General features: G+C 39.6%; 1 protein-coding gene across 1 annotated transcript in view; it reads right to left on the bottom strand.

Annotated features, from left to right (window-relative positions):
* agbl4 (AGBL carboxypeptidase 4) overlaps positions 1-27,520 on the bottom strand; it is a 430,345-nt gene that overhangs the window by 377,687 nt on the left and 25,138 nt on the right. The window contains exon 3 of the mRNA XM_046300835.1: positions 17,931-18,055. Coding sequence (XP_046156791.1) covers positions 17,931-18,055 — 125 coding nt within the window. The remainder of the gene's footprint in view (positions 1-17,930; positions 18,056-27,520) is intronic.

Below are 27,520 nucleotides of genomic sequence, written 5' to 3'. Positions count from 1 at the left end.
TCAAAGTGAGTCTAATAAAGAATGTTCTGGCTGTCGAGATGGTGTGGTGTCAGAGTAAATACAGACTTCTCAAAAGGGCCCTCTCTCAAAACATCCCAACATTCAAGTATGACAGTAAGATTTACATTTGGAAAGGGAAATGGTGTCATTCTAATAGGGGTGTAATTAAAAGCTGCATCTCATCAACTACAGAAGGAGATGAACAGTCTTTGTCCGCTCTCTCAGAGCCTGTAAAAACAAGGAGTATAAAATCATTCTTAATTACACATGTCACATGAAAAGCATTCAGCCTACTTTTTATGTGTTCTAACAGCACTCCTCTTGGCTGATTAATTCAACAAAACACACATTCCAACTGCTCATTATACTCCAAACTTTTACTCTCTTGGCTTTTATGTACGTCTTTTCCATTTCAATTTTCTTATTTTTCCAGTCCTCAGCATTTCACGCTTTTCAACTGCGTAGCATCATATATTCACTGCCAGCCACCCACGGTGGCAGTCTTTTGGGAGAAATAGTTTGACAGCATTGATAGCCTGTCAGTTTTATGTTGGCCAACACTGAGATGAAATTTAAAAGAAGGGAAACAATCTTTTCATGTTATTTACAGGTGTCCCAAAAACATACAAAATCAATTGTATTAATGGGCTTTACCTTCATAAATAACTGCATTTAAATAAGTCTAGTAATATGTCAAACTATTTAACAATGAGGGCGTAATGTTATTAATGCAAAATGTATCTTATATTGAAGCAAATCAAATTTTATTTGTCACATGCGCCAAATACAACAGGTGTAGACATACCGTGAAATGCTTACTTACAAGCCCTTAACCAACAATGCAGTTCAAGAAATAGAATTAAGAAAATATTTACTAAATAAAAGATTGACAGCACCTAGTATATAGGTCCTAGATGGCAGGAAGCTTGGCTCCAGTGATGTATTGGGTCATACCCACTACCCTCTGTAGTGCCTTACGGTCGGATGCCGAACAGTTGCCATACCAGGCGATGATGCAACCGGTCAGGATGCTCATGATGGTGCAGCTACAGTAATGTATAGGATCTGGGGACCAATACCAAATCTTTTCAGTCTCCTGAGGGGGAAAAGGTATTGTCGTGCCCTCTTCACGACTGTCTTGGAGTGTTTGGACCATGATAGTTAGTTGGTGATATGGACACCAAGGAACTTGAAACTCTGGACCCGCTCCACTACAGCCCGTCAATGTTCACGGGAGCCAGTTTGGCTCTCCTTTTCTTTTGGTCCACGATCATCTCCTTTGTCTTGCTCACATTGAGGGAAAGGTTGTTGTTGTCTCACGTCAATGGGCAGTTTCCCTTTGTAGTCCGTAATAGTTTGCAAGCACTGTCACATCGGACAAGCATCAGAGCCGGTGTAGTAGCATTCAATCTTAGTCCTGTATTGATGCTTTGCCTGTTTGATGGTTCATCTGAGGGAATAGCGCAATTTCTTATAACCGTCCGGATTAGTGTCGCGCTCCCTGAAAGCTGCACCTCTGGCCTTTAGCTGGTGCTGATGTTGCCTGTAATCCATGGCTTCCGGTTGGGATATGTACTTACGGTCACTGTGGGGATGAAGTCGTTGATGCACTTATTGATGAAGCCAGTGACTGAGGTGGTATATCTCTCAATGCCATTGGATGAATCACGGAACATATTCCAGTCTGTGCTAGCAAAACACTCCTGTAGCGTAGCATCTACGTCATCTGACCACTTCGGCATTGAGCGAGCCACTGGTACTTCCTGCTTTAGTTTTTGCTTGTAAGCAGGAATCAGCAGGATATAATTATGGTCAGATTTGCTGAATGGAGGGCGAGGGAGAGCTTTGTATGCGTCCCGTGTGTTGATTAAAGGTGGTCTAGAGTTTTTTTTTTCCGGTTGTACATGTTACATGCTGGTAGAAATGACGTAAAACGGATTTAAGTTTGCCTGCATTAAAGTCCCCGGTCACTAGGAATGTCGCTTCTGGATGAGCAATTACTTGTTTGCTTATGGCCTTATGGCCTTATACAGCTCGATGAGTACGGTATTGGTGCCAGCATCGGTTTGTGGTTGTAAATAGACGGCTACGAATAATATAGATGAGAACTCTCTTGGTAGATAGTGTGGCCTACAGCTTATCATGAGGAACTCTACCTCAGGCGAGCAATACCTCGAGACTTCTTGAATATTAGACATCGCGCACCAGCAATTTCTGACAAATAGACACACACCCCACCTCTCGTCTTACCAGACGTAGCTGTTCTGTCCTGCAGATGCACGGAAAACCCACCCAGCTCTATATTATCTGGGTCATCGTTCAGCCACGACTCCGTGAAACATAAGATATTACAGCTTTCTACTCTCAACCACAGATCATCAAGTTAAATCAGGAAAGTTATTCATGTAGACAATTAGGAAATAATGAATGTGCAATTTAAATTTCAATCTATAGATGGGTTAACTGACGTCATGAAAACGATGCTTCCATGGGGCAGACGTCAGTCCGTCTATAGTTATAGTTAATTTAATCCCATATATTGAATTCAATCCCATATATTGAATGAACTTTCACTTTACAATGTCTTTTGTGTGCAATTAAACCGACAATATATTCAGTGTGATCAATTAAAGATTCACGAGGTGTGGTCAGCTGCTAGTTATTAATTAAGCTACAAGGGAATGTGATGTCTGCAAATGATCTAGAATGCCACAGCCCACATGGTGTTCAACCTACAAGTTTTCCTATGTCAGATCTGGCAACCTTTCGCATCCACTACAAGACCATGGTACTTGCCTACGGAGCAGCAAGAGGAACTGCCCCTCCCTAACTTCATGCTATGCTCAAACCCTACACCCCAACCCGAATACTCTGTTCTGCCACCTCTGGGCCCAGATTCCTAAAACATTTCTCATGCAAAAACGTAAGAAGCTTCTTTTTAAAAAGCACGTTCATAAGATAGTAAGTCAATTCCTCAACACTATGTTAATGATTTTCTTGCGAACTTTGAAAATATATTCTAACCAATTTCTTAACTATTTTAAGATTATTGTCCCTAGGCAACCAATTTAGCTAGCAAACACAATAATATTAGCATATTTCATACTGGGTTTACTGTTCTAAAACATGTTCTTGGGTTTAAAATAATCATCACTGAAACTTTCAGATTTAGGTATTTGGTATTTTATTAGGATCCCCATTAGCTGTTGCAAAAGCAACAGCTACACTTCCTGGGGTCCACAAAAGACATGAAACATTACATAATACAGAACCTCAATAGACAAGAACAGCTCAAGGACAGAACTACATACATTCTTTAAAAAAGGCACCCGTAGCCTACATATCAAAACATACACACACAGTATCTAGGTCAAATAGGGGAGTGGCGTTGTGACGTGAGGTGTTGCTTTATCTGTTTTTTGAAACCAGGTTTGCTGTTTATTTGAGCTATATGAGATGGAAAGAAGTTCCATGCAATAAGGGTTATACTGTACGCTTTCTTGAATTTGTTCTGGAATTGGGGGCTGTAAAAAGACCCCTGGTGGCATGTCGGGTAGGGTAAGTGTGTGTGTCAGAGTTGTGTGTAAGTTGACTGTAAGTTGACTATACAAACAATTTGGGATTTCCAACACATTAAAGTTTTAGTTATTCTTAAAAATAAGTGATGCATTCAGTCTCTCCTCAACTCTTAGCCAAGAGAGACAGGCATGCATAGTATTTATATCAGCCCTCTAATTACGATGAAGAGAAAAATGTGCCGCTCTGCTCTGGGCCAGCTGCAGCTTAACTAGATCTTTCCTTGCAGCACTGGACCACACTGGACCACACGACTAGACAATAATCAAGATTAGACAAAACTAGAGCCTGCAGAACTTGCTTTCTGGAGTGTGGTGTCAAAAAGCAGAACATCTCTTTATTACGGACAAACCTCTCCCCATCTTTACAACCATTGAATGTACAGTGGGGCAAAAAAGTATTTAGTCAGCCACCAATTGTGCAAGTTCTTCCACTTAAAAATATGAGAGAGGCCTGTAATTTTCATCATAGGTACACTTCAACTATGACAGACAAAATCAGAAAAAAAATCCAGAAAATCACATTGTAGGATTTTTTATGAATTTATTTGCAAAACACTGTATATGTTTTGACCATGACAATTTACAATCTAAGGTAACGCCAAGTCATCTAGTCTCCTCAACTTGTTCAACAGCCACACCATTCATTACCAGATTCAGCTGAGGTCTAGAACTTAAGGAATGATTTGTACCAAATACAATGCTCTTAGATTTAGAGATGTTCAGGACCAGTTTATTACTGGTCACCCATTCCAAAACAGACTGCAACTCTTTGTTAAGGGTTTCAGTGACTTCATTAGCTGTAGTTGCTGATGCGTATATTGTTGAATCACCAGCATACATGGACACACATGCTTTGTTTAATGCCAGTGGCAGGTCATCGGTCAAATTAGAAAAGAGTAGAGGGCCTAGAGAGCTGCCCTGCGGGACACCACACTTTACATGTTTGAAATCAGAGAAGCTTCCATTAAAGAAAACCCTTTGAGTTCTATTAGATAGATAGCTCTGAATCCACAATAAGGCATAGGTTGAAAAGCCATAACACATGTGTTTATTCAACAACAGGTTATGGTCAATAATATCAAAGGCTGCACTGAAATCTAAACGTACAGCTCCCACAATCTTCTTATTATCAATATCTAACAAACCAATCATCAGTATTTTGTGTCAGTGCAGTACATGTTGAGTTCCCTTCTCTATAAGCATGCTGAAAGTATGTTGTTAGTTTGTTTACATTGCATTGTATTTGGTCAAATACTTTTTTCTAACAGTTTGCTATGAGCTGATGAAGTTTGTGAATGAATTAAACATACTTAATTGCTGACATTGGTTTATTATCTCACTGCCCTGAGTTTATGACAAGGGTTTAGCTGTCTAGGAATAACGAACATCTCCAAGAACAATTGAATAACTGTATTTTCAATAATTTCTTCTTGATGTTTTTGCTTAAGGAGAAACATAAGCAATAACGCTAGAACATTTCCAATATCCTTTTGGAAGAATAGCAACTTTGCTTACATTTCTTCATAAGTATATAGTTAAGAAGACATTTCTTATTAAGAAGGATTTGTGAATCTAAGCCCAGATCTTTTGGCCCTAACCTCTATGGGAGGGCAACTCCCGCTCAGCCCAGTCAAAGCTCTTCTCTGTCCGGGCATCCCAATGATGGAACCAGCTTCCCCCTAAAGCTAAGATAGCCGAGTCCCTGCCCATCTTCTGAAAACGTCTGAAACCCTACCTTTTCAAAGAGTATCTTAAATAATCCCACAGCTAATACACCCAAAAAAACAACTTGACAACAACAACAACCTTGCCTTTTCATGAACTAACACTCACATTTATTTTTACTGGCATTGACTTTGCTGACAGCTACTTTACTGAGGAGAAATGTACTTACTATGACTGAGGTACTGTATGTGGCGGTCCCACCTAGATATCTTAAGATGAATGAACAAACTCTAAGTCACTCTGGATAAGAGTGTCTGCTTGTCACGCCTTGGTCATTGTATTTTGTGTTTTTGTTATATGTTTGGGTAGGCCAGGGTGTGACATGGGTTTATATGTTGTTTTTCGTATTGGGGTTTGTAGTATTTGGGATCGCGGCTAATTAGGGGTGTTGTATAGGCTTGGCTGCCTGAGGCGATTCTCAATCAGTCAGGTGATTCTCGTTGTCTCTGATTGGGAACCGTATTTAGGCAGCCTGAGTTTCGCTTTGTATTTCGTTGGTGATTGTTCCTGTCTCTGTGTTGTGGTCACCAGATAGGCTGTAATAGTTTCACGTTCCGTTTTGTTGTTTTTTTGTATTTAGTATCAGTTATTTCATGTACGCGTTGCTTTCATTAAAGTCATGAGTAACCAACACGCTGCATTTCGGTCCGACTCTCTTTCTTCAACAGACAAACGTCGTTACACTGCTAAATTACTAAAATGTAAATGGAATGTCATATGCAGACTTCTTGTATTTGGTCAAACACATTTCAAGATTATTTTGATGATTTTGAAAATAATGTTGACATATGTCACAAAAAATAACAGTATACAGTTCAAGTCATAAGTTCAAGTCAGAAGATTACACACACTTAGGTTGGAGTTATTAAAACTTGTTTTTCAACCACCCCACAAATTTCTTATTAACAAACTATAGTTTTGACAAGTCGGATAGGACATCTACTTTGTGCATGACACAAGTAATTTTTCCAACAATTGTTTACAGATATATTATTTCACTTATAGTTCACTGTATCACAATACTAGTGGGTCAGAAGTTTACATACACTAAGTTGACTGTGCCGTTAAACAACTTGGAAAATTCCAGAAAATGTCATGGCTTTAGAAGCTTCTGATAGGTTAATTGACATCATTTGAGTCAAGTGGAGGTGTACCTGTGGATGTATTTCAAGGCCTACCTTCAAACTCAGTGCCTCTTTGCTTGACATCATGGGAAAATCAAAAGAAATCAGCCAAGACCTCCGAAAAAAATTTTGACCTCCACAAGTCTGGTTCATCCTTGGGAGCAATTTCCAAATGCCTGAAGGTACCACGTTCATCTGTACAAACAATAGTACGCAAGTATAAACACCATGGGACCACGCAGCCGTCATACCGCTCAGGGAGGAGACGCGTTCTGTCTCCTAGAGATGAACGCACTTTGGTGCGAAAAGTGCAAATCAATCCCAGAACAGCAGCAAAGGACCATGTGAAGATGCTGGAGGAAACAGGTACAAAAATATCAAAATCCACAGTAAAACGAGTCCTATATCGACATAACCTGAAAGACCGCTCAGCAAGGAAGAAGCCACTGCTCCAAAACCGCCATAAAAAAAGCCATACTATGATTTGCAACTGCACATGGGGACAAAAATCATACTTTTTGGAGAAATGTCCTCTGGTCTGATGAAACAAAAAAATAACTGTTTGGCCATAATGACCATCGTTATGTTTGGGGGAAGAAGGGGGAGGCTTGCAAGCCAAAGAACACCTTCCCAACTGTGAAGCACGGAGCTGGCAGCATCATGAATAGATGAATGGATAACAAAAGATGGCATCATGAGGTAGGACAATTATATGGATATATTGAAGAGATCAGTCTGGAAGTTAAAGCTTGGTCGCAAATGGGTCTTCAAATGGACAATGACCCCAAGCATACTTCCAAAGTTGTGGCAAAATGCCTTAAGGACAACAAAGTCTAGGTATTTGAGTGGCCATCACTAAGCCCTGACCTCAATCCTATAGAACATTTGTGGGCAGAACTGAAAAAGTGTGTGCGAGCAAGGAGGCGTGACTCAGTTACACCAGCTCTGTTAGGAGGAATGGGCCAAAATTCACTCAACTTATTGTGGGAAGCCTGTGGAAGGCTACCCTAAACTTTGACACAAGTTAAACAATTTAAAGGCAATGCTACCAAATACTAATTGAGTGTATGTCAACTTCTGACCCACTGTCAATGTGATGAAAGAAATAAAAGCTGAAATAAATCATTCTCTCTACTATTATTCTGTCATTTTCTATTCTTAAAATAAAGTGGTGATCCTAACTGACCTAGGACAGGGAAATTTTACTGTGATTAAATGTCAGGAATTGTGAAAAACTTTAAATGTATTTGGCTAAACCTCCGACTTCAACTGTAAAGTATATACAGTACCAGTCAAAAGTTTGGACACAGCTACTCATTCAAGTGTTTTTCTTTATTTTTCCTATGTTCTATATTGTAGAATAATAATGAAGACATCAAAACTATGAAATAACACATATGGAATCATGTAGTAACCAAAAGAGTGTTAAACAAAGAAAAATATATATTATATTTAAGATTCTTAAAAGTAGCCACCCTTTGCATTGATGACAGCTTTGCACACTCTTGGCATTCTCTCAACCAGCTTCACCTGGAATGCTATTCCAACAGTCTTGAAGGAGTTCCCACATATGCTGAGCACTTGCTGGCTGCTTTTCCTTCACTCTACGGTCCAACTCATCCCAAACCATCTCAATTTGGTTTAGGTTGGGTGATTGTGGAGGCCAGGTCATCTGATGCAGTACTCCATCACTCTCCTTCTTGGTAAAATAGCCCTTACACAGCCTGGAGGTCTGTTGCGCAAACCAGATGGGATGGCGTATCACTGCAGAATGTTGTGGTAGCCATGCTGGTTAAGTGTGCTTTGAATTGTAAATAAATCAGACTGTGTCACAAGCAAAGCACACCCACATCATCACACCTCCTCCTTCATGCTTCACGGTGGGAACTACACATGCACATGCAGAGATCATCCATTCACCTCCTCTGCGTCTCACCAAGACTCGGCAGCTGGGCCCAAAAATCTCAAATTTGGACTCATCTGACCAAATGACAGATTTCCACCGGTCTAATGTCCATTGCTCGTGGTTCTTAGCCCAAGCCTGTCTCTTCTTATTATTAGTGTCCTTTAGTAGTGGTTTCTTTGCAGCAATTCGACAATGAATGCCTGATTCATGCAGTCTCCTCTGAACAGTTGATGTTGAGATGTGTCTGTTACTTTAACTCAGTGAAGCATTTATTTGGGCTGCAATTTCTGAGACTGGTAACGCTAATGAACTTATCCTCTGCAGCAGAGGCAACTCTGGGTCTTCCTTTCCTGAGGCAGTCCTCATGAGAGCCAGTTTCATCATAGCACTAGATGATTTCTGCGACTGCACTTGAAGAAACTTTCAAAGTTCTTGAAATTTTCCGCATGGACTGACTTTCATGTCTTAAAGTAATGATGGACTGTCATTTCTCTTTGCTTATTTAAGCTGTTCTTGCCATACTATGGACTTTTTTGTCTTTTACCAAATAGGGCTATCTTGTATACCACCCCTACCTTGTCACAACACAACTGACTGCCTCAAATGCAGTAAGAAGGAAATAAATTCCACAAATTAACTTTTAACAAGGCACACCTGTTAATTGAAATGCATTCCAGGTGACTATCTCATGAAGCTGGTTGAGAGAATGTCAAGAGTGTGCAAAGGGTGGCTACTTTGAAGAATCAAAATATATTTTGATTTGTTTAACACTTTTTTGGTTACTACATGATTCCATATGTGTTATTTCATAGTTTTCATAGATTGGATGTCTTCACTACAATTAACTGTAGAAAAAAAAACTTGAATGAGTCCAAACTTTTGACTGGTACTGTACATATTCTTATAATATGTTTTATTGCCACATACACCGGATGTGAAATGTGTTGTTTTACAGAGTCAGCCATAGTAGTACGGCACATCGACAGATTGTTCACCTTGTTGGCTCGGGTATTCGAACCAGCTACCTTTCGGTTACTGGCCCAACGCTCTAACCTCTAAGATTACCTGCCGCCCTATATAGTGATATAGCTGGTAGATGTTGTCTCACTCACTCTACTTCTAACATTCCCCTTTTTCTTTTTAACACTCTTCGTGTAGCCAAATATGTTAACAATGTGCAACTTTTGATTCAGTTAGGAAGTTTAGACAGAAGGACAGGTCCATTGGCTCCCTGGAGTACTTAAATCTCTACATCTGAAAGACAAACAACATCTGTTTACTCCTAGCAAACAATCTCTGGCTAGGCTGTGGTGTAGATATCACACACATGATGTACAAGCAGTGGGTTTTCAAAGTCTCTATCACACTGGGATTCCAGGGTTATATTCAAGATAAAATTCTAATTGGTTTTGCATCCATGCAATTTGCATGACATGATGCACCCACCAAAAGCATGATGGACCCAAAAAGGCAACTGAGAAAAAAAAAACATTAGAAACATTCAATGTGTGTGAGTGCACGTGTGTTAGCGTGTGAGAGAGAAGAGTGTGCTCGTGCGCATACATCCAATGATAGGAGGTAGCCCTTGGTAAGCAAAGTCGTGACAAATTCATGCAGGATTCACCCCAGGCATCAAAGAGGAGGAAGTGAAAAAATGGCCGATGAGAAATCCCCTAGGGCTCTGGTCTGCACGGAATCGCCACAGCATGAATATGTTCTGCTTTGTTTCATTGACATCCTGCCTCTCTGGATCTACCTGCAGCCACGACAGAAAGAATACACACTGTCAAGGCCCCGGGTCTGATTTATAGAACTGCAGAGTTCAGGCGGCAGCGACCCCAAGGTGCTGCTGGGAGATAAAATCCTGCATGGACCAACGACCCATCACGGACCACCATCGCCACACTCCCCTCTCAGCTAGTCGCACTGCACTCTTCCCCTCCAAGGCCAAGACATCATATCACGCCATATCTAGGCTAACTGCGACACACCATATATTATTATTTTATAACTGGTTGGTTCGAGCACTGAATGCTGGTTGGCTGAAAGCCGTGGTATATCAGACCGTATACCATTGGTATGACAAAACATTTATTTTTACTGCTCTAATTATGTTGGTAACCAGTTTATAATAGCAATAAGGCACCTCAGGGGCTTTTGATATATGGCCAATATACCACGGCTAAGGGCTGTGTCCTGGCACTCGGCGTTGCGTCGTGCATAAGAACAGCCCTGAGCTGTGGCCTATTGGCCATATACCACACCTCCTCGGGCCTTATTGCTTAATTATATTATATGGACCAGCTAGCAACAACACGCCTGATATGTTAGATTTAATAGACCTGAATTCTACTGCAAATGTCATGAAGCAATACTGATTAATTAACATATTAAAACATTTTTGAAATTGTTGTTTTTTCTGATTAGGCTATATTATTTCCACAACACAGGCTAATAGCAGATTATCCTTATTAAGAAGGGTACATTCAGAAAGGAAATAAAGAGTGGTTCCCATAATTAGGCCACTGTTACATGGTTAAAACAATTAATTTATTACCATTCACATCGCCTTTACCTACAATAATTATCTCAAAGCATTTTGGCACCATTAGGGCATTTATAGCAAGAGCACCTGAACCTGCCTAAGAATGGTTAAGCGTGAGACCTCAGTTAGAGACCTATATTAAACTGCAGCCCATTGTGAGTGTGTGTTATGCTGGCCCTCCACCTCACTGTAAGCCCCAACTGCAGTGGCTATCAATGGCTCTCCTAGCATGGGCTCCTCTCCTCTCTCTCCTCTTCTGCAGCAGGGGAGTCAGACGCCCACGCTTAGCTCTCATGTTACCAGGCACACCGCCCGCCAGCCCCACCTTTATTACAACACGCAGCGAAAACAACCATATTGGCTTTACTTAACAACATTAACCGTGAACACAGATTGACAGCAGCTCCCTCTGCAGCCTCCTACAGCAAATAATACAGGGGAAATTGTGTTCAATACAGAGAGCCATCCAGCGAATTAGAGATTCAAAAACAACATTTGAGTAATAAGTGAAAGCCACTGAATAGAATGAAAATGCAAATGTGGGCTGAGGACTTGCATGTTTAAAAACAAGACAAACCTGCCTGGCTTTTCAAACAAATACAGTACATTAGGGGCATCTCACTGTTGTGAAATTCGTTTAACCTGGGTGGGCCCTATATTATCTTACAGAAGGGTTGTTTTTTCCCCCTCGAACTACTCATTTAGTCTTACGGTTGATTTGGTTACATGAGTGATAATTAGACCAACAACATGGAGATTTAATTAGCTATTCAATATGAGGCCTAGTCAAGGCTTCGGTCTACACTCCTACAGAGTGATGGTTCTGAGTGTAGCACTTACTGCTTGATAGCCAGCTATGAGGAATCTATGTGTTGATTTTATAATGCACTGAAGACCTCGATCTTCCATGTTATACCAACTCCAAAGTGAAGGGTAAGCAAATGAACAACTGAAACACTTGTCTAGCTCATTACCAAAATCCCCAGACAGTCAACAAACGTGTAGCCCAACTCCACAATGCTAAAGCACAACCATCACCATGCCCCCCATTGGATATAAACACAGATATAACATCATGAGAACAATTTATGAAGTAATTAGCCATTATGAGCAAACAGTGCAGCGAGAAGGAGAACGTTTGCTGATTGAATTAACCACATAAATAGAAACAAAAGCAGCATCAAAGCAGCACCACAGTGCTGCTTAGTAGCTCCTTGCTGTTTAATAAACAGGGAAAAATGTGTGCTCCCAGGCCACTAGTTGGCATAATGAACGTGTCTGCATCTGAATGCTGGCGTTAAACCCTGTGGTGCTGTGATCGGACTCTGTCCTCCCATTATCTGGACACCAACGGGTTACAACAACAGAACGGGGAACGCTCACACTGCTAGGGAGCCAACACAAGGCCCCCCTTTAAAACAATAGCCTAATTACAACATTTATAACCCAGAATCTAGAATTGAATTTAGTCCAATTTAAGGCTGCGCTGGCATGAAAATACTATTTGATTAGAACAGCCGTGGTTTCATTTGTGGCGCAGCAGATTGCAGAGCATCTCTATCCGGTGCGCAATCTGTATTCATTACGCTGTGTAAAGGATGATCCATGTCCTGACTCTGCATTGATAATTTCATGCAGATGCACAGCGCTCCACATGGCCCCAGTGCTTCCCTTACAACGGCTCTGCTCATCTCCTCTCTGCCGCCTCACATGCTGGGCTCAGCAGTGCTGCTCAGCCAATTTCAGCCTTTTAGGACCTCAAAAGGCCTCCCAGGCACCCCCACCACCCATAGCAAGGAGTATCAAAAGGCGGAGACATCAAAAGCTGAAAGAAATATATATTTTGATGTATATAAATTGGCCACATGTGTCTGTCTGATATGTGTAGTAGCAGTTGATATTTGTAGTAGCAGTGCCATACAGATGTAATCGTCCTCTTTCATGATTTGGGACGAGGACCAGAGTCTGTATCTGGATTTGGCAGTGATTCACACTCTGTTGTATGGCGCACAGATGCATATACAGTCCTGATGAACACAGCATACAGAGATGGGGTTCTATACTGTCAAATCCAAAATAATTGTATATCTGTTAAATAACAATCATTTCTAATACTGTGAATACTGAGAGGAATTCTGCTATAGTGATCATATTTCAAACACTGCATAAAAACAGAAGTAGGCCTACTGCTAAGTTGGCTTTAGTCTACTTGGTGTCTGTTCTGTTTCAAAACAACTCAGATCAGAATGTATTTGACTAGGCTTTAAATTAATAAAGCTAAAAAAATAAAGCAATACATTTTTATAAAGAGTATCGTATCAGAAGATAACCCATGGAAACTGATTTTGCTATAATTAGAAAATCCAATGTGTGCCCTCAAATCCTTTTGTCTATCTCATTATGCAAAATCTGAAGACTATTGGTCTTGACAAAGAATAAGATCCATTAGTTCCCCTTGGAGAGGAAAGTTACTTGATATCATCAGAACTCTCTGAGTGCACTGTTTAATGACTGTCTTTCAAATTCACAATTTTCTCTTACTATGTTCTTACCACGCTTTAAACCTACAATCCAAAACTTTATATCCGATGTAAGCCTATTTGTTCCCAAATCCCACTTTGTCGAATAATCCCTTTGAATAAACCACAAAAGCCCATTCCTCTTCTATAGTGACTGGGAGAGAAACCTTGAAAGCATTCCCCACAGCAGCAGAGCAGGCATAGGAAATATAAATGGCTGTCCTGCTCCCAAAGCAAAGCAAGAAGGGAAAAAAGGGAAAGGATAAAAAACAGAGACTCTGCCTGTGCAGTATTTTTAGTATTGCAGAATAAACAGAGGACGAGACCTGTTGCAGAGTGGGGGAGCCAGTATGGAGAGACCTGATAAACTGCTTGTGCAGCCTCTAATCCAGGAGCTCAGCACCGTAAGCCCTCCCACAGGCAGGCCCCCACACCACGCTGCCGCACCACGGCATGCCGGCCATGATTACTCATCTTCCGGCAGTCACGGGGGACCCGGCTGTCCCCATCAGCAGTGAAGGACATCAGGCAACAGAGGAAAGGAGGGGTTAAATAGCCACGCCCAGACATGGACCAAGGCTTCCTTCCACAGCACCCTGGTCAAACCTGACCATCAGATATTTCAAAATTAAATTTAAAAAACATTATGCAGCATTCAAGAGGTTCTAGAAGCCAGCTTTGGCAAGCATTTTTCATGTTATCCAACAAATGTAAACATCTGGAGTTTGCTAAACGGAATTGGCACTTGGATTGGAACCAGTGCTGTGGTCAGATGACATGAAAGTAGAGCTCTTTGGCCATGCACACCAGTGGTGGGTTTGGCATCTAAATGAGAATGCATAAGCAGAAAATAACCCCATACCTACTGTAAAAAATGGTGGTGGATCTTTGATGTTATGGGGCTATCTTGCTTCCACTGGTCCTGGGGCCCTTGTTAAGGTCAATGGCATCATGAACTTTACCCAGTACCAGGACATTTTAGCCAAAAACCTGGTTGTCTCTGCAGGAGGCTGACACTTGGCTGCAAGTGGATCTTCCAGCAAGACAATAACTCCAAGCGCACATCAAAATCCACAAAGAAATGGTTAATTGGCCACAAAAATCAACATTTTCCAATGGCCAAGAGGGCAATCCATAAGCGCAGACGAAGGATATAAAGGATCTGGAAGGATCCCTCCCAATGTGTACTTCAACTCATAAAACTGTAAATAGCCCATCCAACTACCTACCTCATCCCCATTTTTATTTTTTTTAACTTCTTTTTTTGCACAGCAGTATTTCTACTTGCACATCATCATCTGCACATCTATCACTCCAGTGTTAATTTGCTAAATTGTAATTACTTCGCTACTATGACCTATTTATTGCCTTACCTCCTAACTACATTTGCACACACTGTATATAGATTTTTCTATTGTGTTACTGACTGTACTTTTGTTTATTCCATGTGTAACTCTGTGCTTTATCTTGACCAGGTCATAGTTGTAAATGAGAACTTGTTCTCAACTGACCTACCTGGTTAAATAAAGGATAAATAAAAAATACAAAAAATAATAATAATTCTCAATGCCATTATCCTCGCAATGTGAGGTATTGAAAGGTTTTGAAACCAATATTGACCCCTACCTTTTTGAGAAAAAAATGTATTACTTGTTAAACAAAATCTCTTTCTCTGACCAATTGTATTAGTATAAAATAATTTCCCTTTTTTATGCATACAATGTAGCTCAGTATTTGAATAATTTATACATTTTTGCTCATCTTTATCAAGGGTGTCAATAATTTCGGACCTAACTGTACATTTAAAACAGGACAATTCTCGTAACTACATTCCTATCCCTCCTCTGTGAAAACAAATCAATGTGCATTACATCCATTACCGTGCTCATGGACAAGTCAGGGACTCCAAACTACTTAGCCTTTCTCTCTTCTCCTCAATACACTGCAAAATATGTCCAAACATTGACATCTCTTAAAACTGATGTGCAAATTGTACATTTCACATTCTATTCAGAATATAGCAAAGTGCAGAGGAAATTTGAAGACCTTTTATGCTCAATTAGAAATATTAATAAATCTGAGAAATCTATATCATGCCCTTTGACACCCAGTCGGGCACAACTGAATGATCTAATAGTTCCTATCAGCATGACACTGCCCAAAATGAGTCAGTCACCTGAGATTAAATGTCATTTAATATATGTGCCATATATCTCATGTTAGATTAGACCATATCATCATCAATAAATGTCAATATAAAAAGATCTGGAGAGATTATTGTCCTTTAGGAATTCAAGACACCTCACATTCTAACTAAATTCTTTCTATTTTTTGATTATGGAGAATAACTGCCTCTGCTGAGCTTTTCCTGGATAAGTGAAGCTTGTAAATCACACATGAATTTCAGTAGCTGAAGGCAGTCGTTTTACTGTATTATATATAGTATTGCTCCCCAAAGATTTCTATGATAATACCTCACAGCCGTGCCCTTCACGCAGCTTGATGTCAAACAGCCACCGTCCACAGCATGGATTAAATAGAAGCACAGCACATCACTGTTTCCACTGGTTAAAAAGCTCAATATATATTTTTCAGAGGTGAGAGAATATGGGGAAGAATCTTGAATAGTTTCCATGCTCTCTCAATTTGAAATACTGCATGAAAGAGATATATTTGTACTACACAGATAAATGCAGTAACATGGCTGGCTTATTGCCTAAAATTGCTACACGAGTATATCAAAAAAAAAAAGAGAGATTATATCACAAGCAGAAGCGGTCTAACATCAATTCATCACTGACACACTATCAGTGTCCATAAATATGTAGACTATATTTTATGGTTAGGTGACATTGGACTAACATGAAGTCCTAGGATTTAATAACTGGCTCAACAGTCAAAATTACTTGAACGATAACTCCAGTTTAGAGTGCTGCTATGCTTTGCTCAGTCGTTGCAACATAATTAACCAGCATCAGTCTCACCATACCAAATGCAAGACGAAGTTTGAGGTGAAGGTTTTGTAGAGAAGAAAAGAAAAAGACATCCATCCATCATAACCGTGCTATGGTGCAGCCAATTTCCACAAAGCTGCTAAGCTGATTGAGGCCGACCAAATCTTTTTCACCAGCTTACATTCCTTCAAAATGGTCATCTCAGTTCCAATATCACGGGCTTTTACTGTTTCCAATTTCACTGTTCTCGACTGAGAGTCGGTCGGCTTAGTTGGATAAAACACTCTAGCCCAGTTCCTTGTGAATGTACTGATATCTCTATAGCACAGCTTCCACATAGCTCTATTTATTTATTTACTCATGCCATATTTTTATTTATTTCTATTTATAAAATGCAAGTAAACCGCCAAATAACAATTACATCAAACATACTCACTCTCTCTCACCCCCCCCCCACACACACACACACACACACACACACACAGTTACAGTGCACATACATATAACACACACGACACCGTACCAAAACACACATGCACCAGATACCCTACAACCTCCTACTGAAGTTGATTCAATTCCCACAGGCTCGCATTCTAAAAAAGGAAATTGGAGATATATATAAAATACAATAAAGAAAGGACTGTGTGGCATCAACAAAACACTCAGAAGCTAATTGTGAAAATGTTTATTCCTACTGCTTTTTCCCCCACCTGTAGATGTCTGTGTATGTGTGTGTATGCAAGAGTCATTGAGTGTATGTTCGTGTGGGCTTCTCACTAGCCTTTCGCTCTCCTCTTTTTTTGCCACAACAGCAAATATCCTGTTGGCGCAGGATGCCGGGCCGTATCTGGCCCTAAAATCGATAAGGCTCCTGGCTAAGGGCTCCCATTCATCTCTTGGCCATAAAATTTGATTAGCGCTGACTACAGCACTGCAGGGAGATGGGGCCGATAGGGCAGGGCTGCAGAAGACAGCATTCAATTTTTTCATCCACGCTCTCTCGCTCCGTCTGTCTCTTAGCCCAGGCTCTCACTTTTCAACATAGAGCTACCCAGGCTTGTATGCCTACACATTAGACAGCAGGAATAGAATTCCGCTGCCGGTTGACTCCTTTTTAGTATCTTGTTTTCTCTCTCTGAATTAGATCGAAATGACAGAACTGATGAAGCTCCAATCAGAGTTGATAAAATTAAACAAATGCCCTCGGCAGCAGCCTGAGCGTTCCGCAGACATGAAACACGCGTTCTGTTCCCTCACACAGTATCTCTGTGGCATGTGACCACTGCTCTCAGCCAATCCGAGAGCTCAACGCATGCAAGTGGCTAGCGCTTCTCAGTGCTGTGATGAGGAAGCAGGTATGAAACAAACAACTCTTCTGAAGGTCTAGGATACAACAAAACTTGAAATCATTTAGAATTGTGAGCTACGGACACATTCTTTTTGAAATACCCATAAAAGTGTGCATAGAAATTTGAATAAAGGCAGATAGGTTAATAGTAACAGTCAATAAAGAAAATATGTGTATATTTGGAATGCAGTATACAGTATTAATACAAATTCAGGGAAAGCCACCACCTACCTGTGTCTCCCGCACGTTTTCCACTGTGAAGTTGAACCAAACTCTGAAGCGAGGGTTACAGGTGTCAGGTCTGATGAACAGATCAAACTCAAATTCACTGATGTAATCAACACGTCCAAGGTTACCTGAGAAAATGAAGATCACATTCAGGAATCATTTCACATCCTGGCAAGTAGTCTAGTTGCCAGTTATGCCTCAACTAGATGCTTTTGAAAATGTGATGCATAACCCCCCTTTCCAAGATTAATAGATTTGAAGATACTACATATGCTGCTTACTGAAATAAATCTGAAAATGTTATATTTAGAATGGTCTTCATTGATGCATTTATGTTGCAGGCATCTCCTTCACCACTCATGTAGCTAGAACCTTGGGATATATTTTCCATTGGATTCATTAAAATTCAAGTGATCAACTTGTTATCCGTTAGATGTGTATATAATGTATCAGACACGGATGGGAGGACTAACCCTGTCCATCCCTCACCATAGCCTCTTCCTGCAGGCACAGTGACAGTGACAATATGTGGGATGAAGAGAATGGAACTTAGCTACTGTTCAGGTGAAAAATGGGAAAGATTTGAATGGTGATATCTTCAAAATAACAAGCCGTCAAAGATGTTCATCTAGCTTTAATTTGCAGGGCTACATATATATTATATTATATATATATTATATATATATATATATTATATATATATAATATATATATATATATATATATATATATATATATATACACATATATATATTTCACAGCACGGATCTATCCACCGCTGTGTGATTTATACAATGTCAAATAAGCCTAGACCAGAGGCCCGGCTTAGCCCACTGGCTCGCAGACAGTTAACTCCCCAGGCAAGAGGACAACCTGCTTTGCTCTGCTCCGCGTCCCTCAGCCTGTCCATGTGGTGTGGATGGAGTGTGGAAGCGACCGACCACCTGGTGCCAGGTAGCACAGAGCTAATTATCGACAGATGGGGTAACCACCACACTGTCAGAGCAGATCGCTCTCCTTCTGCCATCTGAGAGGGCTAATCCACCCGCTTCCTGAAAATCCCTTCACTCGTCACGCTGTCCACAGAAATACCATCATCTACCAACCCTCACAGGAAACTGCATGTTGCTCCTGTATGAGCTCTAAAATATATGCTTTATTATTTTTTATACAAATACATCAACGACCCCACTGGGAAATGCAATATGGATTATGGACAACAGAACCCCTACAGAATATGATCTGGAAATCATTTTGGAAGTGTCTTACAAATTGTATGCTTATTTTGTAACACATAATTCTGTATTTACATGTCTGCCATTCTCTAACAGCTTTGCTGTTGCACTAATGGCTACTGGCGTTTCATTCCAACACATTGGTTGCAAAATGGAAATGCTCTCTGCAAAAATGAATATTGGCACTCTAACTGATTACACTGTGACTGTAGCTCTTGTGAACAATGCTAGAGCTATAAGAATACAAATAGGGGTCAGACATAGTGAGAGCTGTTCACAACTTATCAGACACCTATGGCAAAGGTTGATAACTGACCTTTACTGTGCCTATTACATTACATTTACATTTACATTTAAGTCATTTAGCAGACGCTCTTATCCAGAGCGACTTACAAATTGGTGCATTCACCTTAAGACATCCAGTGGAACAGTCACTTTACAACAGTGCATCTAAATCTTAAGGGGGGTAAGAGGGATTACTTATCCTATCCTAGGTATTCCTTAAAGAGGTGGGGTTTCAGGTGTCTCCGGAAGGTGGTGATTGACTGAACGAACATTGTGTGCTTGCACTCGTGTGTAGTTTAAAAGGGCGTAATGTATCATCACAGCTATTTCATTTAATGACACACCACCTAGCCTACCCCATAGCACAACATATTGCTACACTTGGTGGTAGTTGGGAGAAGATAAGTGAAACACACTGTACCACAAACCAAAGACACATCTGTTTTACAACCCTTACTTGAAATAACCACCTACTGTACAAACCGACTGAGAAGTGTCAGGTGCTGGCAAAGCAATCCAGAGCCATAGTTGTTAGCTGAAACAAGCACAGCTGCAGATAGTATGGTGGGGATATGAGAACTGCACCTGTTCCAACCAGATGTGCTGTATAATCTATCATCTCTAATTCCAATGTCTTAGCGATTTATCTGGTTTGCCCTACCAAATATTAGCTAATAGAGGACGCATATAGCCTCTAAAGATTGTTTCATATGGAAGTGTGGATATCACAGCTACTGTTTTGGTTGACTAATTTATTTAAGCTACTTTCACTATTCAAATTAATACAATTGAAGGATGTATCTACAGGTTTGTAAACTACAGGCATGTAAACATGGACTAAACATAAGTGTGTTAAAAATAAATGTCAAGAGATTCTGAAGCTTTTTAACGGCATATGATTTATGAAGAGCCAAATATATTGCATGCAATACAACTTTCTAAATATACATTAAATAATGACTAAGTCCATTGAATCTGTCATATGGCTCCAAATAGCACAAGGCTGCAACTAAACCGAAACCTTGTGTACACTAATTCAACATCATAAAGAGCTATCAAAATCTCACTAACTCTTTGGCTCTCTCACTCAGACTGCAGCCAGAGTCCTTTCCATTCGTTTGGCATTTCAGAACCATGGACAGCGGATAAGCATATACAGTAGGTCTTTCTCAGGCACAACTACAACAAGAGGTTCAGAGGAATTTCAACGAAAGCACTGAAGGTCTTCATTGAATGGCATGCCACTTATCTCCTCTTCATAGATGAAAAAAAAAAGAGTCAAACCAAAAGTGCATTTACCATACCACAAACTGGTGAGGTAGAAGTTACCCATCAGAAAAGTACCAGACAAATACAAAGATGATGAACCAACTTTTAAAACAAACTGAGGATGTCATTGCAGGGAGATAGAAAATGCTATCTCTACTTTAAAGCACAGTAGCCACGCACTGCTAGGTTATTGAGCTTGGTGCTTGAAGACCTGAAGTGAGGGATAGCACAGGCCTCAAGGTTAGAATGGCATGTTCAGCTTGTGGAGCAGGGATATGACACAGTATTGATTTTAATTGTAATTTTATGGTGGCTAACTCCAGATTCCAATGCTGCAGTACTAATCAATTCCATATTATTCAGTATTTAACACACATAAATGGCAAACAGACCTCTCTAAATCCTAAAGCATAAAAAGACCATCATATTGGTAGCCTATGGACTACTTGGAAAAGTGAGAGTGACTTATCTAAAGTTGTTTTATTAATATGCACAAATATGCAGTCAAACTATAGTGTAATTAGTGTAGGCTACACTAGAGGAAAGAGAAAGAAAGAGGAAGCAAGCAACAGAGAAAAACATCAGTTATCTAATAAGAGTTACTACTGCACGGCTTGTGTGTCTACATTCGTCCTTAGTGGAGGTTTCATAAGTTATGTTCCATATCAATCATCTATAAAAAAATATATATATAAAAGAGAGTCGCACACATAAACTCCCAGTCATTTATTGGGTAAATCACCAACGTTTGGGCATCACTTTGCCTTCAGGGTAATATCATGAATACTTGAACCAGGTCATGTAGACAAACAGTGCAATTAGTGCAACCAATGACAATAGTGAGGGGTGGGTCATAATTATTCAGTTAATTAGAATGAATTATATATCAATCATCAACCATTGGGAGAAACATATGCAGCACATACAATTTAATAATTTGGGTTTCAACAAATGGCCTGACTGTAAGAACCCACCCAGTGGGCTGACTAAACCTACTAAAGGCTTTGCTGTTCTTTGGAAATCAGTTTAAACATGACAGGTTCTCCATAAGGACTCCGTAGTTTGTACGAAACCACCTCTTGTTCTCTCTCGCTTTCTAGTCTCTATCTTTATTTTCTTAATTAAAAGATTGGGGGAAATGGTGAACCATCTGAATGTATACCGGTTTTAGTGAAGACACACCATGTGTCTCTCTTTCTCTCCACTACTGCTGTGTGCTGTCCAAACTCCCGCCATTTGAGTACTTTGTTCCCCCATTATAAATATTTGTTAATGTTTCCCAAAGTTCAAATCAATTTATGTTACATTTATATTCCATATAACCTTAGAGTAATTACTGGCTAGCGCTACCCAATCTCAATCCCTTTCCAGAAATTGCAACATTGTCGATATTTCTGTAAAATTCGGTACACAGTAAGTTGTATTTCTTTTTCTATTTCCTCTCCTCTGAGTGGGTGCAAGCTTAAAGTGCACATGAACATTTGCTAGTTCATTTTATACCCAATAAATGTACCCAATAAATTTGTACAATAGTACAAAAGCTTGTATGAAATTTAAATGACAACAAAATGTGATGCTTTGTTTGATCACATGCATTTTCAAAACATGTTTCAAAATGTGAGATCCCACCATAGACTGTAGGTGTTTCTCAATATGCATACTACGCTGCTCCACACTATCATGCTCCGAGTTCAGTCTCCAAGGAAGTTCTCTTGAGTACGTTCTTGTGAGGATGAGAGTGTGGAGAACGCATCAAATGTTACATAAGAGACGCAAATGCACTCTGTGCTACTTACGGTATTACCTTTGACCAATACAGACGAAACAAGATACATTTTTACTTCATAATCATCAGCCAAGCAAGATTAGAAAATGTCTATATTTTCAAGTAATGTGGTGGCAGCAGCATCATGTTATGGGTATGCTTGTCACTGGCAGGCAATGGGGAGTTTGTCAGAATCAAAAGAAATATGAAAGGAGCAAAGCCCAAGTAAAAAAAATGGGAAAACCTACCTCAATGTTTTAAACCCTGGGATAGTTTTTTGTATTTTAAATAAAAATGCATTATGACACCTTTTGGTTTTCGCAATGGCATTGACATATGATGACAAACCAAATGCGTTTGAAGGATCCTTTTAGTCTTCTTCTAATGCATCTTAAGGGGAAAATAATCCAAAAGTAACAGAAAGTGATATGATTACCGTACCGAGTTTCGGTAATACAAAAGGTATTCTACTGATTAAAATTTTGGAAAGGTAACTAGTAACTGTAAAGTAACCTACCGAAGCAATCCGCAAAAATGGAGGATGCAAATGGAAGAAAGTAGGGAACTTGTTTGTGTCCCCTATATTAAAGACTATATTTGGCAACAAAAAAAATGTCATAAATAAAACAATTATTTATTAATTAATTAATTAATTATGTATTTATTATTATATATACAAGTTGCAAAATAGTTGGGAAGAGATTTTTGATGTGCCGATTCCGTGGAACATGGTTTCCGAATATATACGCAAAATAACACTTGATTCAAAACTTAAAGAGTTTTTCCATTTAAAATTATTTTACAAAATTCTTGCCACAAATATAATGTTAGGTAATGGGGCATACAACCAGCTCAGCTCTGCAGATTTTGCTACGAAAAGGCAGAATCACTAGATCATTGATTTTTGTATTGCCCATATGTAGCTTGTATCTGGTCACAATTTCAGGTACGGCTGGAAAATCACAACATTTATCTAAAAATAACCCTACAAATAGCATTGTTGGGAGATTTGGAAAACCATTGTCAATTAATCAACAATATAATAATACTTTTAGTAAAAATACTTATCTTTAACTCACAATCTGTATATACTATATAATGCGATTAGACAGGTTCAGAGTTTATGTGAAACATCTCAGCACAGTTAAAAAAATATATAGCACATGGAAATCACAACATGGCGGTTTACAGAGATAGGTGGGATGGACTGAGTAGCAGAGGGGTAGATTTAGAAGTTCATGTTCTATAATATACAGTTGAATTCGGGAAGTTTACATATAGTACACCTTAGACAAATACATTTAAACTCAGTTTTTCACAATTCCTGACATTTAAACCTAGTAAACATTCCCTGTCCTAGGTCAGTTAGGATCACCACTCTATTTTAAGAATGTGAAATATCAGATAATAGTAGAGAGTGATTTATTTCAGCTCTTATTTCTTTAATCACATTCCCAGTGGGTCAGAAGTTTACATACACTCAATTAGTATTTGGTAGCATTGCCTTTAAATGGTTTAACTTGGGTCAAACGTTTCGGATAGCCTTCCACAAGCTTCCCACAATAAGTTGGGTGAATTTTGGCCCATTCCTCCTGACAGAGCTGGTTTAACTGAGTCAGGGCTGTAGGCCTCCATGCTTGCACATACTTTTTCAGTTCTGCCCACAAATTATCTATAGGATTGAGGTCAGGGCTTTGTGATGGCCATTCCAATACCTCGACTTTGTTGTCCATAAACCATTTTGCCACAACTGTGGAAGTATGCTTGGGGTCATTGTCCATTTGGAAGACCCCTTTGCGACCAAGCTTTAACTTCCTGACTGATGTCTTGAGATGTTCAATATATCCACATCATTTTCCTGCCTCATGATGTCATCTATTTTGTGAAGCGCACCAGTCCCTCCTGCAGCAAAGCACCCCAAAACATGATGCTGCCAGCCCCGTGCTTCACGGTTGAGATGGTGTTCTTCGGCTTGGAAGCCTCCCACTTTTTCCTCCAAACATAATGATGGTCATTATGGCCAATCAGTTCAATTTTTGTTTCATCAGACCAGAGGACATTTTTCCAAAAAGTACGATCTTTGTCCCCATGTGCAGTTGGAGCAGTGGCTTCTTCCTTGCTGAGTGGCCTTTCAGGTTATGTCGATATAAGACTCGTTTTACTGTGGATATAGATACTTTTCTAACAGTTTCCTCCAGCATCTTCACAAGGTCCTTTGCTGTTGTTCTGGGATTGATTTGCAATTTTTCACCAAAGTACTTTCATCTCCAGGAGACAGAACGCATCTCCTACCTGAGCGTACTATTGTTTGTACAGATGAACGTGGTACCTTCAGGCATTTGGAAATTGCTCCCAAGGATGAACCAGACTTGTGCCGGACTACAATTTTTTTTCTGAGATCTTGGCTGATTTATTTTGATTTTCCCACGATGTCAAGCAAAGAGGTACACCTCCAATTGACTCAAATTATGTCAATTAGCCTATCAGAAGCTTCTAAAGCCATGACATAATTTTCGGGAATTTTCCAAGCTGTTTAAAGGCACAGTCAACTTAGTGTATGTAAACTTCTGACCCACTAGTATTGTGATACAGTGAACTATAAGTGAAATAATATATCTGTAAACAATTGTTGGAAAAATTACTTGTGTCATGCACAAAGTAGATGTCCTAAACAACTTGCCAAAACTATAGTTTGTTACCAAGAAATTTGTGGAGTGGTTGAAAAACGAGTTTTAATGACTCCAACCTAAGTGTACATAAACTTTCGACTTAACTGTATATATGACTGAAAATACAATGTATAATGATTAAATACTATCTATCCAGATGTAATGTACAGTGCATTCGGAATATATTCAGATCCCTTGACTTTTTCCACATGTTGTTACAGCCTTATTCTAAAATGGATTAAATTAAATGTTTTCCTCTTCAATCTACACACAATACCCTATAATGATGAAGGTTCACATGTGCCTTGTTGCAAACAGGATGCATGTTTTGGAATATTTTTTATTCTGTACAGGCTTCCTTCTTTTCACTCTGTCAATTAGGTTAGTATTGTGAAGTAACTACATTGTTGTTGATCCATCCTCAGTTTTTCTCCTATCACATCCATTAAACTCTGTAACTGTTTTAAAGTTATCATTAGCCTCATGATGAAATCTCTGAGTAGTTTCCTTCCTCTCTGGCAACTGAGTTAGGAAGGAGGCCTGTATCTTTGGAGTGACTGGGTGTGTTGATACACCATCCAAAGTGTTATTTATAACTTCACCATGCTCAAAGGGATATTCATTGTCTGCTTTTGAAATGGTTGCCCATCTACCAATAGGTGCCCTTCTTTGCGAGGAATTGGAAAACCTCCCTGGTCTTTGTGGTTGAATCTGTTTGGAATTCACTGCTAGACTGAGGGACTTAACAGATAATTGTATGTGTGGGGTACATAGATGATGTAGTCATTCAAAAATCATGTTAAACACTATTATTGCACACAGAGTGCAACTTATTATGTGACTTGTTTAGCAAATGTTTACTCCTGTACTTATTTAGGCTTGCCATAACAAAAGGGTTGAATACTTATTGACTCACGACATTTCAGCTTTTCATGTCTTAATTTCTAAAAACATAATTCCATTTTGGCATTATGGGGTATTGTGTGTAAGCCAGTTACAAACATTTTTCAATGTAATACATTTTAAATTCAGGCTGTAACACAACAAAATGTGGAAAAGGTAAAGGGGTATGAATACTTTCTGAAGGCAGTGAAGGCCTATGGGCCTATACATGATGCAGTCCACTATGATTTGAAAAAGTAGCAAAAAAAATGCATGCACTATTTGTTGCCTTTAGACTGCACATGCTGGGCATCATTCACAAGTGATAATATTCTCACCCATCAGACTATTCTCAATATAATCTGGTCTTTACATATACTAAATCATATATTTGTGAAATGAGTTTTGATTTAGAATTACCATGCACCTGTCGGAACAGGGGCAGGGTAAAAAAAAACGTAATCCATACGCACTTGAATAACGAATGGAGGACGCTTTCCCGTGGTTCATTTTCATGCCAGCCAGGTAGGTTACCTCAGTTATAAAGCCAATCAATGTGCTTAATATAAGGAAATTTGAGAAATAAATATAGTAGGCCTAGCCTATACAAAGATGATGGGATCCCCCTCTTTTTAATAGACAGCATCAAAATATGTTTTTCTCACGCAATTGCACAGCCTATAGAAATGTTATTTCATTCCATGCATCAACCAGCTATGAGGAGCTGGCTCTCTCTGTGCAACAGGTGATCCTATTCTGCTCAAACTCAATGTCAGGGCTGAACTGTTTGATTTGATTTAGTTTGCATTGATGTCAGAGTGATTAAATGGGACAATAGAGCCCTGAGTACCAGGTCATTAGCAAGTAGCCTAATGACCATCAGCGGCATCAGAGCACAGTTTGGGAGAAGACTTGTAACCATGACTCAACAGTCACATGGAATTTGACTGCGGTCATGACTCGTGACTGCCGGTGATACGGTCACCTTAACAGCCCAAGGGAGGACGATTTTTTTCATGAGTATGGTCTTATTTCTACTACAGCATACTGAATGCATACTGTCATTCATATTCCATTCACCCAGCTCAAGGTAACATCGCTAGGTTTAAGCTACTACATGATACTCAAATTTGTCCTATATCCATCATGATGTTGCAACAACCTAGGCTACAAATTAAAGTTTATAATGTAGGTGCACATGTCGAGAGACAAATTGTAGTAATCAAGGTGACATTGACACATTCAATACCACCTAGAAAGTTTCTATTGGACAAATTCAGGCAGGTCCCTCCCCGTTTCGTTCCGTTTGTAGTAGCCTAAACCTTTGCAAGCTAAACATCTGCACCTGAACCTGGCTGCCTCCTACAACATTTCTGCCCGTACAACTGCTACCAGGTCTCTATTTTACACCAGTAAACTGGTTTAATACATTTACTTATGTGCTTTGTTAAAAAAACACTGTTCATTTGACAGTAACATGGGAGCTGC

Source organism: Oncorhynchus gorbuscha, linkage group LG15 (genome assembly GCF_021184085.1).
Source record: "Oncorhynchus gorbuscha isolate QuinsamMale2020 ecotype Even-year linkage group LG15, OgorEven_v1.0, whole genome shotgun sequence".
Classification (NCBI taxonomy): domain Eukaryota; kingdom Metazoa; phylum Chordata; class Actinopteri; order Salmoniformes; family Salmonidae; genus Oncorhynchus; species Oncorhynchus gorbuscha.
The sequence above is the reverse complement of the archived record's forward strand: the minus strand, read 5'-3'. Positions and strand labels throughout refer to the sequence as shown.